Genomic DNA, 16,632 nt, shown 5'->3' on the forward strand with positions numbered 1-16,632 from the left:
GTGGTGTTCCTTTTCAGACTGTCCAGTAAATTACTGCAGAAATGGTGGGACTTGTGTAGTAGAGAAAAATGGTCCTACATGCCGGTAAGAAGTGTGGTCTATATATCATTTTAGTTACACCTATTGCAACTGACTTACTTTTCTTGACACCATAAGGACATCAATCAGGGCCCGGCGGCGAGGCCTAGCGGCTAAAGTCCTCACCTTGAACGCCCCGGGATCCCATATGGGTGCCAGTTCTAGTCCCGGCCGCTGGAACATCCAGCTCCCTGCTTGTGGCCTGGGAAAGCAGTCGAGGGCGGCCCAATGCATTGGGACCCTACACCCATGTAGGAGACCCGGAGGAGGTTCCAGGTTCCCGGCTTTGGATCGGCGCACACCGGCCATTGTGGTCACTTGGGGAGTGAATCATCGGACGGAAAATCTTCCTCTCTGTCTCTCCTCCTCTCTGTGTATCCGACTTTGCAATGAAAATAAATAAATTTTTAAAAAATTATTTAAAAAAAAATAAGGACATCAATCAAAATGTGGTTATTAAGATAAAAAAGATAATGGCAGTAGTTACATTTATCTTTCTGAATGAGAGAAAAAGTGTATTTTAGGAAAAGAATATGACAATTTGATTTTTGCATATTTTCAACATTTTATGTTTTCCAAATTTTAATATGTTTTTAATGTATCAAATTAAGGATTTTTTCTAATAAGCATTCAATTTCAGATGAATGTAGATTTTATTTCTTTCATCTTCTTTTATGTGAAATTCCATATCCTTCTTTTCTAACAAAGGATAGAAATAATTCTTAAGTAAAATCAGTTTCAGTTTATTGCATTAATATCTATGAATAAAGTTAAAGTACAATTAAAGAATGCATTTCATTACTCAAAGCAAGAACAAATGGGAGTGAGCATTGTAATTGGGGGGATTATTAATATTGCATATTTTTTTAAAGATTTATTTATTTTTTTATTACAAAGTCAGATATATATAGAGAGGAGGAGAGACAGAGAGGAAGATCTTCTGTCCGATGTTTCACTCCCCAAGTGAGCCGCAATGGGCCGGTGCGCGCCAATCCAAAGCCCCAATCCGAAGCCAGGAACCAAGAACCTCCTCTGGGTCTCCCACGCGGGTGCAGGGTCCCAAAGCTTTGGGCCGTCCTCGACTGCTTTCCCAGGCCACAAGCAGGGAGCTGGATGAGAAGTGGAGCAGCCAGGATTAGAACCGGTACCCATATGGGATCCTGGGGCTTTCAAGGTGAGGACTTTAGCTGCTAGGCCACGCCGCCGGGCCCTTATATTGCATATTAAAGATCACTTGACTTTATTCTTTCCACCCTTCAGGGAATTGCGCAGTAAGTTGCAAAAACTCCAAAGGAAATGATGTGTATTTCATTATATTTCCTTTTATGAGTTTTTAATTTGACATATTAATGAATCTGCTGTGCTGTTCATTAGGAAACTGAAGTTTGAGAATCAAGTCATAATAAAACCACATAATAATCAAAAAGTGATTAATAGATTTCATCATATTATTCTGAGTAAACACATATTTTAGGAAAGTAGTTTTCCTAAAAAATGAAAAGCAAAAACTTTCTAAGTTAAAAATAATTTTACAATGCAATATACTTAGCTACTGCTTCCACGTTCTTGAAAACAAGTTACTAATATGTTTCTCAGTGTTTTTTTCTGCTGGAATCATAATGTAACTGATTTTATTCAGCAAAATTATGCTTTTGCTCATATCAGTTTCTATGGAAATTAGCTTATCATAAACTATTTTTAAAAGACTTATTTATTCTTATTGGAAACGCAGATTTACAGAGAGAAGAAACAGAGAGAAAGATCTTCCATCCACTGGTTCACTCCCCAAGTGGTCACAACAAGCTGGAACTGAGCCAATCCAAAGCTAGGAGCCAGGAGTTTCCTCCAGGTCTCCCATATGGTGCTGGGTCCCAAGGCTTTGGGCTATCCTACACCACTTTCTCAGGCCACATCCAGTGACCTGGATGGAAACTGCAGTAGCCGGGATATGAACTGGTACCCATCTGGGGTCTGGTGCTTGCAAGGGAAGGATGAGCCAGTTGAGCCATTGTGTTGGGCCCTATTATAACCTATTAATTGACAGAAAGATCTTCCACGCTCTGGTTCACTCCCCAAGTGGCCGCAACAGCTGGAGCTGAACCGATCCAAAGTCAGGAGCTGATCTGAAGCCAGGACCTTCTTCCGGGTCTCCCATGCGAGTAAGGGGTCCCAAGGCTTTGGGCTGTCCTCGACTGCTTTCCCAGGCCAAAGGCAGGGAGCTGGATGAGAAGTGGGGCTGCTGGGATTAGAACCAGTGCCCATATGGGATCCCAGCGTGTTCAAGCCAAGGACTTTAGCCACAAGGCTACCGCGCCGGGCCCAGAATTTGTGATTCTTTAAAGGTTTGGTAGAATTCAGCAGTGAAGCCATCTGTTCTGGACTTTTCTTTGTTGGGAGTGTCTTTTCTGTCTTAGTCACTCATCTATTCAGTTTTCTATATCATCTTGGCTCAATTTAGGCAGATTGTAGATGTCCAGAGGATACTGGATGGAAAGATGGTTTAGGCATCTCTTTGTTGCTGATACAGGATCCCAGATCCAAACACCGCCCCCTTGGGTAAATCCAAGTGGAACTAAAATCATAAGTATTATCTTTTTATTAAGCAATTTGTTAACATGAAGGACTATGATGAACATAGTGGCACCGTGGATATGTAGAACATTAATAGGTGGCCGTACACTGTCTAGCATGTGCTGTCTACTGCAGAAGCAGATGACATTTGTGATTTTTCCTGAAATGGCAGACTGATTCAGCACCTCCTTCTGCACTGTCATCCCCGGGTGGAGGTGAAGGTTTCCCTGTCAGGCTCCCTCAGTGGACACGAACAACTCTGATGCACAAGACTAAGTTTAGGTAAAGGGAGGTTTAAATATGTTTATTACTAAGTTATGTGCCACAACACATTTAACCAAATGCAGTTACCATATGAAAGAATGCACTTTACCATTTTCCCACTCTCTCTAATACTATATATGTGTGTGTGTATATATATATAATAGCTCATATCTGTGGTATATGTAGGTAATATATATGCAGCATATAGTATTTGTAAAAATGGCTGCATAAATATGTAGCATATACTATTTATTTTTAAAATGGCTGGATTTCTTTGTTTTTGCTTACTCTGACTTGCAACCAATGAATTTTTCTTTGAATCTAAAATCCATTATTTTAAAAAAGATATATTTGAAAGTTAGAGCTACAGAGAGAGAGATCTTCCATTGGCTGGCATATTCCCCAGACTGCCACAACGGCCAGAGCTGTGTGGGACTGAAGCCAGAAGCCATGTCCAGGTCTCTCATGTAAGTGGCAGGGGCAGAGACACTTGGGCCATCTTCCACAGTTTTCCTAAGCCATTATCATCAGCTGTGCAGCAGGGGGCAGTAGGTGGTGCTTATGTGGGATGCAGATGAAGGCTTTACCCAGGAAGATACAATTCCAGCAGTAAAATTCAATGTGCTTAAAGTAAAATGAAGTTAGGAATGAAGTTCCTAAAGAAACTACCAGTGTTGTTGAATGCAGGAAATAAAAAATAAGCAGAAAAACTGAAGCTGAAACTAGCTTGATCCAGAAGGGAAATCAGGTAGTAAGCATTAGATGCAAGAAAAAAAAATGTATTTTGTATTGGTGTGTGCTGGGGTTGAATTCCTGAATACTTACGGGCTATTTTCGCTTCCTGCAGTAACTGCCACATAAACATCTTAAGAACATTACATTCAGTAGAGAGTAAAAAATTGTGACCTTTTTCTTGCTTATTTAACAGCACTCTTCTAGCAGTTCTGGGTTAATCACAGGTGTGATGTAAGATATGCCTCCCCCAAACCTTGTTAGGGCATCAGCCCATCATCTATGTGATCTGGGGAGCTGGGGCACAGAATTTATGGGAAACTCATGGTTCATTTTAGAGACTAACAGAAGCTATGTGATTAGTCAATATTTGCACTGATTTGTAGCATAAGAATCTTTTTTTTTTAAAAGATTTATTTATTATTATTGAAGAGTCAGATATACAGAGAGGAGGAGAGACACAGAGGAAGATCTTCCATCCGATGATTCACTCCCTAAGTGAGCCGCAACGGCCGGTGCGCGCCGATCCGAAGCCAGGGTCTCCCACGCGGGTGCAGGGTCCCAAGGCATTGGGCCGTCCTCGACTGCTTTCCCAGGTCACAAGCAGGGAGCTGGATGGGAAGTGGAGCTGCCGGGATTAGAACCGGCGCCCATATGGGATCCCGGGGCTTTCAAGGTAAGGACTTTAGCTGCTAGGCCACGCCGCCGGGCCCAAATAGCATAAGAATCTAGAGGCAGAATAAGATTTTGAAAGTTAGGGAAACTGCACTTGAGAATTAATACAGTAATCTGTCTTTTTCTTATTGACTAGAACCACACACTGAGGGAAGAGGCAGTTTCATTGATCGTATAACACAGGATTATATTCTTATATTTAGATTCCTAGTGATTTATTTAACATCTGGACATCTATACATGGTACTGCTTTCAAGTTTTGTTCTGTGAACATTATATTGTGAGGTTCTTAGGTGAATATTGGCTTAGTTATTTTATGGAACAATGTGTAAAGTATAATTACGTTTCTTGAGACTTTGAGCAAAGTGGCCCACTGTAACTCATCAGGCTTTTCCATATCGTTGTGTTACTGAACTTCTTGGCATTCTTGTTGCTGATGTTACTTTTTCATATAGTTTCTAGCATCGCTGCAAAATAATTAGTTTTATCCATATTTTCATATTTTAAATAGTAACTCATAATATTTAATGGCCTTTGCTTATATGTGCATATACACATATAAGTATTGGTGTCATACTTGTAGATGTATTTTAAATATGTATGCATTTACAATATAACTGAGTGTACACATGCACACATAACATTTTGGTGGTAACAGGTGTTTTTAATAAAAATAATTAGGGTAAGGATGTTTCTAGAGATGGAGAATGGATGATGACAGGGGTGTACTTAGATTTGTTGGTTAATGCCTTCTGAGTGGATTTAATGTGAGTCCAGTCCACAGTTCTACGAAAGTATGGTGTACACCTAAACACTTCACTCATCACAAGAAATGTAATTTAGTAAGTCACATGTTCTGTAGGTGTTCAGGTCAAGTTGCTCATTTTTAGCTTGCTTTTACTTTCTAAATTAGAAAAATGAAGCTTCTTAAAGCAAGTATTTCATTATTTCTTTTACCACTTTTAACTTTCCTATATTTTCTATTTTAAAAAAATTGTTATTTATTTGAAAGGCAGAGCTATAGAGAAAGGAGGAGGAAGAGAGAATCTTCCATCTGCTAGTTCATTCCTCAAATGACCACAAAAGCCAGGATTTCCTTCTGAGCCTCCCACGTGGGTGCAGGGATTAAAGGACCTAGGGCATATTTCCCTGTGTTCTGATCTACATAAGCAGGGAGCTGGATGGGAAGTGGACTGCCGGGAATCAAAAGGCAATGCATATGGAATGCCAATACATAAGATGCAGGCTCAGTCGTCACAGTACTGGCCCCTGCATTATTTATCTTAGTTACTTTTAGGTGTGATTTATGTTTTTTTCAGTAATTCTGTGATTCTACAAATTTTTAAGCATGTCTATTTTTATATCTATATTTCTAACAGAGTACGCAGTATAAGATGGACATTCATTAAACATACATGATGAGATTATTGTTTTGATGAGGACTTTAAAGGACAAAATGGGTGGGGAAATTAAGCTTCTATACTGATACAACTCATTTGTATAGACAGGTGATCTGAAAGTCCATGATATATTGTTGCAAGAAAAAAAGCCAGGTGCAGAGATCAGACTGTTATGGTGAGCGGGGTTGAGAATAGACACCAACTGCTCAAACTTTAATAATCCACATACATCAAAACAAATTATCTGAAATTTTAGAAACATTTAATGAAGAAATGAAGGCATTCTGGTGGACTTTTCTGAGCCCATAAGTTTTTTTGTTTTTGTTTTCTGAAAGAATTACATTTGAATATACAAATGTTCAAAATTAAGAGAGCCTAGGAGCCAGCACTTTGGTGCAATGGGTACAGGGTACCAGCATTCCCCAGGGGAAACCCTGAGGGAGCTCCTGCTTCTGGCTGCTTCCTGTTAGGGCCCTAGCCATACAACCACTTGGGAGTGAGCCAGGAGAAAGAAAAATCTGTTTCTTCCTCTCTCTTTTAATTAAATACATATTTAAAAGAAGAGAGACTGATAGAAAACACAGGAAATATGTACTAAAGAATCATAGTGCCTCATACACAGATTTTATTTATTTAAATTTTTAAAAACTTTTTAACTTTTAACAGATTTGATGTGGTTTCTAGACTATAATAATAGTTCCCTTCAGCTATATTTTTATCTTACCATGAATTTGGCAAGAAATTCAATCAAGCACGCCCTAATTTGTATCTGGGTATTTCTTCTAAGCAAGCATGCGTATACACTCTCACGTGCACATGCAAATACATATTGCCAAAGAAATTCTAACATATATTACTTATAAATAAGCCTAACTTCCCTTAGAGTTATCAACTCTCTAATTCTGAACTTTCTGAAAACCATTCCTCCTAGTATTGCAGGTATTCTTATGAGAAAGCAGACAGAAGAAAGGAAATGGAAACCTGGCAGGGATTTGAATCTTTAGTTTTCTTCTTCCACTTCCTTATTTTTTTCCTTCCAGGTTCATCAGGTGAAATTATGAATCGATTCCAAGGATAAGCATTTGAAAGATTATCTCAATGACACGAGAAATATACTTATATTGTTTGTTAATGTATAATTTGAACATGCTCTGTTAGTTACCTGAAAGAGCTTAAGTCTGCTCACTATTGAAAACATGTTAGCTTTGGGGTTGAAAATAGATGATGAACAGTGTAATATTGCACTCTGGAAAAAAAGTCAACTTCGGAAAAAGTAAAGAATACGGAAAATAGGTTTCTACTTTGTAAAGTCTAGAAGGAGGTAAATGTTTTTAAAAGGTATCATCTTACATAGTAATACAAAAGTAGTAAAAACTAAATTTTTCAGTTTTAAAAACTAAATTTTTCAGTTTTGGTTACATATTATTTTAAGATTTATTTATTTTTATTGGAAGGTCAGATTTACAGAGAGAAGGAGAGACAATGATTCATTGGCTAACTTCCCAAACAGCCACAATGACAGGACCTGAGCCAATCCAAAGCCAGGAGCCGGAGCTTCTTCCATATCTTCCAAGTGGGTGAAGGTGCCCAAGGCTTTGGGCCGTCCTTGACTGCTTTCCCAGGCCACAAGCAGGGAGCTGGATGGGAAGTGGAGCTGCCAGGATACAAACCAGCATATGGGTGCATTAGCCAGTTGAGCCATTGTGCTGGCCCCACATATTTTTAATTTCTTATCAGAATTGCCACTTTTTCTGTAATCTGGTTGTTGATTGAACTTCTTCATCTTATCACATTGCAATTCTGCTATAATACACTCACAGTTTTTCTTCAACAATCACATTTTTATCTCATATCCAGATGTGCAAAAGGATGGAAAGGAAATCGGTGCCACATCAAGTTCATTCCTCCTGCTGCAGACCTCACGTATACGGAGCAAAGTAGGTGGTACTGTGACTAAGAGAACTCTTGTTTTGGCGTCTTCAGCATTTTTTACTGCATATTTGTCTCTCATTGGTTTGGAATTCCAGATATATGGACTCTTCTGGGTATTGGATTAGCTTTCCTGATGACCCATATTATGGTTACCATCTTCTGTTTTCTTGCAAAAAGAAAAGCTCCAGTAAGGTAAGTCATGCCTTTAGTTTCTGAATGGAATATATACTAGTAAAATAGTTTCATGAGACATTTCCTTTGCTAAATTTTCCTTTTACCCTGTATTAGCCTCAGGTAATTGTAAGGTTACTGCACTATGAATTTATTCTTCTGGGCAGAAGCAGGAGCTGTCTAATAATAATCCCTGCTTTTTAAGAAAAAAGTCTTAAATTTGCTCCTCAGGTTATGTTGGGAAGCTGCTTAAGAGCCTCACAAACCAGCATTATGTTGTCCACAGATCCGAGAGAAGAGTGGTTGGACAGGCCATTCTGATGGTGTCATTTGAGATTCTTAAGTGAGTGGGTTGACCTCTATATAAAACATTGATTCCTGCAATAGTATAGTCTCTCTACAAAATTCATCCCCACTGCAAACACTCCATGTGATAACATGGATCTCTGAAGACAGAAGTCAGCTGTTGGTCAAGTTTGAGGTCCCTGGACAGGCCAAACCTGGGTCCAGTAATACTTACTCTTAGCGACAGTGCAACCTTGCTTACTCTATGCCTCAAGGCATTCAGCTCTTTTAGCAGATAGAGTATCAGCAGATCCCAGGAATGAACACTTAGCCTTAGCAACTGGAATTCTACAGCACAGTGGCTAGGGTTGGCTCTTAATGCTCACAAAACTTCTGCTGTCTCCAAAAGACCACGTGTGCATTTACCCCCAGGAAATACAGGTATTTCCACAGTTTCAGAGTTTCAGACCTAACTCCCAAGTCTCAGTCCCCATGAATCCTGTGACCAAACTCTGACAAGTTCATTTTGGGAAAGAAAAGAGAAATTTCGGAAATGAGTTTTGAAATGTTCCTGTAAAAACAAGATTGGTCCACAAGTGGTTCTTCCCCTTCTCTACATCCTCCTTGCTAAAATAATCCTAACTAGCCAGCTCCACGATACTTTCCCCTTAATCCTCATTTTTTTCTTGTCATGCAAAGCTCCTCGAGAGGAATCAAATAACAGAAAGCCTTTTTCTCATGCGGTCCAATTTTATTTCTCTCAATACATGCCACTCTATATCACTGCCTAGGGAGCGGGTGAAATCAGAGTTCTCTACTCAAGGTGTTGTGAGAAGTATGCAGGGGAACAGTTTGGAGGTGAAACATCCTAGGAGTCAGCACTGCAGATGAATATAAAAGGGGCAGAAAGGGAACTAGCATTTCTATTGAAATCTGAAGGAAGAAAAATATGGGGAAAATGAATGGTGTTTCAAAACCAGAAAACTTAAAAACCTGTGCCCTCAAAAATGGTGCACACAGCTGCAGAGCAAGGGAAGGGAAAGGCGTGTCTGGAGATATTGCTAAGGGCTTTGTATACTTGAGAGGCTTCCCTGTACTCTTATGGGGAAGACATGGCCAAGGTCTGTCCTTTGCCCTCTCAGATGCACTTTCTACCCCTCACTGCCAAACGGGCGGAATGAACGTAACAGAAGGATCCAGAGGCACTCCTTTATGATTTGCATTAATAGACTCCCTTGTCATCTTTGTTTGGCAGAGGTGGAGCATCTGAGAGAGGAAAGAGAAGGTGAACTCAGTATTTACACCAGGGTTCCTTCCTGCACTCGCTGCCTGAAGAGATGCGTACAGCTGTAGATCCTTACACACACCACAGCTGTCTCCTGCTCCAGCAGCCCTGGTTTTCTTTCCTCTCAGCTTATGGTGACTACAGGTCTGGTGTTGACACCATGGCAACTTGTACCATTGCCTATGGTTTATAGCCACACCTCTGTAATTCGTCACTCTGGCAAATACTCCTGGTATTAGGCAATTTGAGAATTTCAGTTATTTCATGCTAGGGTCATAATTAATATGACAGGGAACTGTGTTTGTTTTCATGAACGTTTTGAAATTAATTTATATTTTAAAGTTCTTCCCCATTTCTCAAAGTGCATGATTTCAGTGAAATCTTGGCCTTTATTCTTTTGGGGCTGAGATGTTTCCTGGTTGTAATGTAACACGTCTTCTTTCAGCTATTAGGATAGCTTAATTATACTGAGCAGTATCCTATATTTATCTTTCCATTACAATTTCATGAAAGAGCTCGTGGTAAAAGTCCTAAAAGGTGCAATTCAGGATTAGATGAGACACTTCACAAATCAATCTGTCCAGAATCTTTTTCTTATACTTCCATTAGCTGGAAAACCTCAGGGAAGAAGGCACAGCATTGTTTGCTTCACACTTCACACATGATACGCACCTCGTAACTCAAAAGGCAGATGAAAAAAGCAGGTGGCTGGGAGCTGCAAATTTGCAATAGCACATCAAAGTCTTAGAATTCAGGTTGTAAAGACAGTATGTCCAAGATATAGACTGAGTGATGCCAACTGCCATCTTTCCTGAATACTGGATTGGGATTTTAAGTTCGCTAATGAATTAAAGGATAGAATGAAAATATTCCTTCCTAGACCAGCTTATTTTCATAAATGGGTTGCATAACTCAGAAACTCTATGCATCCCATTTGTGTATTTGTAGGTAGACATTTATTAAGCCCTTGTTATGTGCCACTCTCTGTGCTGGTGCTGGGAATAAAAACAATAGCTTCTATACTATCGGGTTAAGATTATGCAGGAGGGAGACAGGAAGGATTTAGTGAACAGATATTGTTTTCATTCAACTTTGGGCTCCTGGATTGAAATTCAACAGGTGACAAGAAAACACAACATAACCAATGGCATGGATTGACAAAAGCACAGCTAGTGTGAATAAAACCTGTGGCACAGTGAGAATCTGTTTGGGTCCTGGCTATTACACTTCTGATCCAGCTTCCTGTTAATGTGTCTGGGAAGGCAGAAGATGGTTCAAAATATATGAACTTCTGTCACCCCCTTGGGAGGCCCAGATGGAGATCTGGGCTCCTGGCTTCCCCCTGGACCAGCCCCAGTATTGAGGCCACGAGCACCTTTGCAGTTTAAAGAGCTTGAAGATTTCCTTACTTTGCAACTAGAATTCAGTTTCATATTATATTCTTTTTAGTATCATATCTTGTTAGCTGAGTAGTATTTTAAGATATCAATATTGAAATGACCCAATGCATCATATTTACCTGGGTTTATCTGAATCTAAATTACATTTGCTTTTTTAAAGATTTATTTATTTTATTACAAAGTCAGATATACAGAGAGGAGGAGGGACAGACAGGAAGATCTTCCATCTGATGTTTCACTCCCCAAGTGAGCCGCAACGGCCGGTGAGCGCCGATCCGAAGCCAGGAACCAGGAACCTTTTCCGGGTCTCCCACGCGGTTGCAGGGTCCCAATGTATTGGGCCGTCCTCGACTGCTTTCCCAGGCCACAAGCAGGGAGCTGGATGGGAAGTGGAGCAGCCAGGATTAGAACCGGAGCCCATATGGGATCCCGGGGCGTTCAGGCGAGGACTTTAGCTGCTAGGCCAGGCCGCTGGGCCCATATGCTTTTTTTTTAAGATTTATTTTATTACAAAGTCAGATATACAGAGAGGAGGAGAGACAGAGAGGAAGATCCTCCATCTGTCCGATGTTTCACTCCCCAAGTGAGCACAACGGCCAGTGCTGTGTCGATCCGAAGCCGGGAACCAGGAACCTCTTCCGGGTCTCCCACGCAGATGCAGGGTCCCAAAGCCTTGGGCCATCCTCGACTGCTTTCCCAGGCCAGAAGCAGGGAGCTGGATGGGAAGTGGAGCTGCCGGGACTAGAACCGGCACCCACATGGGATCCCGGGGCGTTCAAGGTGAGGACTTTGGCCGCTAGGCCACGCTGCCGGGCCCTACATTTGCTTTTAAGAATGTGCTTTGAGTCTTAAAAAAAGGACTACTTGTGGCAATACATTCATAAAGGTAAGTGTGCAAGTCAGAAATTCTCTCTTAAGTGTTACTACCAGATAAAAATCTAAAAGTGACTATGGTACAGTTGAATGTAATATTTATTTTTTTGTCTGTGTGATTTAAGGAAAACTGAGAAAAATGGTAATTGTGCATTTGTCAACCCAGTCTATGGGAATTGGAGCAACACAGAAAAAACAGAGGTAAGTGACAGTGGTGAACTATATGGCTTCAGGAGCAGAAACACACACACTTACAAACCCAATGGACACGTGTGTGGTGCAGCAAGTCACCCAGCAGTAGCCAATCATGATAGGCCTTCTCCCTCTACTGCTGAGTTTGGGATTAAGACCTGGCTGCACTCCTGATCCCAACTTCCTGCTCATGAACACCTTGGGAGTCAGCAGGTGACAAGAACCAGTGGTTGGGGTGGGTCACGCCACCCATTTGGAAGATAAGGATTGAGTTCCCTACACCTGAACTCAGCCTGGTTCAGCTCTTCTCAGTGCAGGCATCTGGGAAGTGAAACAGTGAATGGTATATTTCTCTGCTCATCACATAAAATACACATTCTTTTAAAAATAACCCAATATTATAGTTATAACTAAGTGAGAAGATAATCTGTTTTATCCATCTAGTTATGCTAACAAAGCTTAATCTTTCTAATTTTAATACAAATGATATAAGAATTAAAGTGAGATGTTCTTTTTGTTTCTTAAATAGTAACAGTTTCAGGGAAGGTGTTACACACTCTCCTACTGGCGTTCAGGCCTGTGCTTCTCATCACGCACAGGAGCAGGTTTCAGTCAGAGACCCAGTGTTCCACCTGCTTCTGGAGGCCTTGTGGTGTGAATGCATGGGACAGAGTAACTGAAGATTTGAACCCTAGGAATTGTCTTTATTTTGTATAAAGGAAAAATTCCTTTTTCACATTTCTTTTTTCCCTTCTAGTAAAAGTGCTGAGGAAGGTATCCTAGCACATCTCTTTACTTTGTCATTTTGATTATTGTTGTTTCAGAAACAAGTGACTTTATATTCATTTAACTGCATTCAATTTGCCTAATATTTTGACTGGAAAATATATTTCTTTAAAATGCTGTTCCTAACTCTTAAATAGAACTCTTAAAACATGAAAATTGAGAAAATAATATCACAAACTGCCAGGGAGCTATCAGACATTTTAAGGTTATCTGCCTTGGTCGGCCTGTTTCCCTTCCCTGCCATTCAATCCCCCAAATCATTGGAGGTTTTTTAAAGCAAATCACTGATACTGTTTCAGCGGTCAAGCTTCCAGCTGCAGCTCTAAGGGATTTTCCCAAAAGTAAATATTTTGCCATTTCTTGATGTCCTTATATATTCAGTATTTAATCTACCCATATAACAGGTGTCCCATTTGATAGATGTATATATTGTGTCTATTAATCTTTAGGTATTATTTTATCTCCTTTAGTTTTCTCTTGCTTATTAGCTAAAAACAAACAAACAAAGAAAACCTCACAAAAACCACATTGTTCATTTAATAGGGTTTTAACCTAAGTATATTTGGGGCAGTTAACTTAGCATCAGAAGAAGGTAGCGAAAGCAAAGGCTGCTTGCATTCCTCTAACCTACCTGAGATGAGGATGAGGCAGTGGGCAACAGGACCCCAGAATTCCATCAAAGCTGCACCTGCATCAGCAGTCCAGGCATCTGGGGCATCTGGGGCATCTGGGGCTGAAGGTGCTATAGAGTGAGTCAGGGAAGCTCCGCTACTTTAGTGGAAATCCACCTGAAGCCTGCTGCAGTCTGCACATGTTTATTTAAAACAATGCCCACAGTCTTACCCTTTCAATGTGTTTCTTCTCTTTAGAGCTCTGTATATTCCTTCTCAAATCCATTATATGGCACATCACCAAGAAGCCTGGAAGTCATGGCTCATCATCTCAAATAGCAGCATCAAGACCAACTATAATCCTCCATGTGTAGTTTATACAAAATTCCTTCTGTAATATCTGACTCAGTTATCTTCCACAATAGATATTTTAAAAGGGAGAAGTAAAATGTTTGTATAATTACAGCCCTTGCAAACATTCCTTAATGGATTGACTGTCTTCATGGAATCAGAATCATTGTGTATTTGCATATTTTAATACTATGCTCTATTTAATCAAGTTTGTTTCCTTTGATTTTACAGTAACTTTGTTAAAGTGACAAATCAAGTTTCAGACCTTGAATATAAAAATATTTAAAAGAAATTTCCCTTTCAAAAGGCTTAGAAACAAAGGCCAACAAGCTGACAGAAATGGAAAAATCATGATAATCCTAATACCCATAAGCAGAATTTCTGAATTTTGAAAATGTGTGATAAATTATCATCCTATATCCCACCTTCAAATCTTTTAAGACTTCTATATACATGTGAAGCTACTTCAAAACATCCATGAAAAATGACAAGGTAAGTTTGTTTTGGTGAAAAAAAAAATGGAATCCATGCATATGTACAAGTGCTGACCAAATCATGGCAGCTACAATTTCCACCTTCTGCTTGTTTTACATGTGAAGCCTTCCAGCTCCACACTTCTGGTTCTTCATAAAATGTGTCAGGTTCCCATGAGCTCTGGTCATTCTGCTTTGCTGTGCAATTCTAAGACTTTTTCCTTCTTTGTTTTGGTATACATTCTTTATCCAACCTGACTATGTTGGTCCCGCCCTTCCCAATATGTGCATGGTATCCACCTATGAAAAACCATGCAGTAAAAAAATGTATCACATAATGCAATGTAATTAGTTTTTAAAAAAAGGAAATGCAATAAAAATATATGTCAAAAAAAAAAAAAAGAAAAAAAAGAAAAAACATGCAGTATTTGCTTTCCCATGCCAGGTTCTTTTTCCCTAAATGTTCTCCAATTCTATTCATTTTACTGCATGGGTAGCTGAGCTTACTACTCCAGTTTACTGTTGTAGCAATGCAATTTAGGGGGCCAGGAAGTCATTCCCAAATACTTATATCTCCCTAATTGTCCTGTCACCTTAATGGATCAGCATCACTGGGAAATATGCAGACCCACATAACTTACAGTTCTACTGACCAAGTGGCCCTGACGCTGGGGCAACTCAAAAGCAAAATCCTGACTCACGATTTCTCAAGGGGAAGAGCGGCACCTCTACAGTCTCCAAAAGGAGACAACAAAAAAACTGCACCCAGTAATGACAGAACTAAAACTAGGGGCTGGACCCACCTGCCAAAGACAATATTTTATACTTTGCAAAGTACAAACGTGGATCCAAAAAACATGTGGGGAAACATCTGTAAGTATGGAATCCTGGTTTTAAATAACAAATGTTAATGGACTTAATGAAGACAAAGACTCCAATTTAATAATAGAGGATCTAAACATCTCTCTCACTTTCATCTATGGACAGATGAACTAAACAGAAAAATCCACAAAGACACTACATGATGGACCAAATGGACCATCTCATCTCACAGGTGCAAAATACACATTCTTTTCATCAGTGCAATCAAGTTCTCACCAGTGCCCCAGCTCTGGGTCTTCTGGACAAAAATAAGCGTTTCTAACTGTATGTGCATGAACACAGTGATACTACTGTTAGGGTACTAACCCAAATGTTGGGATCTTAGCATTGTCCAGTGGCATATGTCTCTAAACAACCTGATTATGTCTCTCAAGCCTGGCCACTCTGGCTCCAAGACCTTGTCACCACATCTCTCCTAGTATTGGAGGTCAAACTTACAATGGGGAAGGTTCTAATGATCTTACTGCCACACTGAGACTTGACCCTAATGGAATATGAGTGTAATCCTGGCTAATGCTAAGGTGGTCAAATGTCAGGAATGATGTGTGAAAACCCTCACATACATCTGGAGAGAGTGAGAACTGAAATTTGGCCACTCTGTTGCCTATAGAGTCAGATGTGGCAGACCATGACTACACAGAAGTCATGGAATAAGGTGTTTTCTAGCCTCTCAAGGACCCAGATGTAAGGTATACTCATTGTAGTAGATTCATTAAAGGAGAAAGCCTTGCAGGAAACTTTGTTAGTGACCCGCATTCTACCTCGGAGACCAAACTCCTAGCTGCAGGGAACCTCAGCACAAAAAGGTGGAACTCGTGCTGACCCAAGGTCTCCAGCTGATGGCAGGAATCTGTGTGAACACATATGCAGACTTGAAGGACATGGGGTCTTATACAAAGAAAAAGACTAATCAATCCAGGGGGCAAAAACATTCAACACGGAAAAGAAATCTTCAAGCCATTGGATACTGCACGGGGCAGTGGCTGTTATACTTTGTCAGGGTCACAAGAAGGGCAAGATGTCACAGTCCAGGAAAACAGTGGAAGCAACTGAGAATTCCAGCTCTTGTGGCTATCAAGGACTGATAGAGACAACTACCCCAAGTGCTGCCCTGTTCCCCAGCCCTAGTGAAGTGGGACACAAACTACTCCCAGCATGAGTTATTCTGATTCTAGACGACATGTAGAAGTAACAGCCCTGATGAATGGCAGAAATTTGAGGTCAGCCAGGTGACAGCCCCGAGTCTCTAGTTCCAATTTTCATCAATCAGTTCAGTCAAGGCTCTCACCCCAGCCAGAGGGCCCTGCAATGTACACTGGGCTGACACATTTATGTCTCCCAACTCTGAGCTGCAAGTGAATATGTGATGTGTGTGTGAACAATGCCTGCCAGTGGCCCAGGCTACCCTGTTCGCTCCCAGACACAAAGCGTGGGATGAACTCCATTTGAAAACTTCATCAGGACTCTACTGAGCTCCTCTGCATTTGGAACTGCATATACCACTTGGTTTTTGTATGCCCTTCCTCAGGTTGGGTGGAGGCTTTCCCAACCCACACTGAAGAGGCACACAAAAGTGGCCAAGATTCCACTAGGGTAAATTATCTCAAGCTTCTGGATCCCAATTATGGACAGGTCCAAGAAATCACTGGGAAGTGACATATAGGCTAGGAT

General features: G+C 40.5%; 1 protein-coding gene across 1 annotated transcript in view; it reads left to right on the forward strand.

Moving 5' to 3' along the window:
- Window positions 1-13,691, forward strand: part of MALRD1 (MAM and LDL receptor class A domain containing 1) — a 172,286-nt gene extending 158,595 nt beyond the window's left edge. The window contains exons 32-36 of the mRNA XM_058669699.1: window positions 18-84; window positions 7,578-7,657; window positions 7,748-7,844; window positions 11,792-11,867; window positions 13,514-13,691. Of these exons, the coding sequence (XP_058525682.1) occupies window positions 18-84; window positions 7,578-7,657; window positions 7,748-7,844; window positions 11,792-11,867; window positions 13,514-13,594 (401 nt within the window). The 3' untranslated portion in view covers window positions 13,595-13,691. The remainder of the gene's footprint in view (window positions 1-17; window positions 85-7,577; window positions 7,658-7,747; window positions 7,845-11,791; window positions 11,868-13,513) is intronic.
- The last annotated feature ends 2,941 nt before the right edge of the window (window positions 13,692-16,632 follow it).

The sequence above is a fragment of the Ochotona princeps genome, chromosome 10 (assembly GCF_030435755.1).
Source record: "Ochotona princeps isolate mOchPri1 chromosome 10, mOchPri1.hap1, whole genome shotgun sequence".
Classification (NCBI taxonomy): Eukaryota; Metazoa; Chordata; class Mammalia; order Lagomorpha; family Ochotonidae; genus Ochotona; species Ochotona princeps.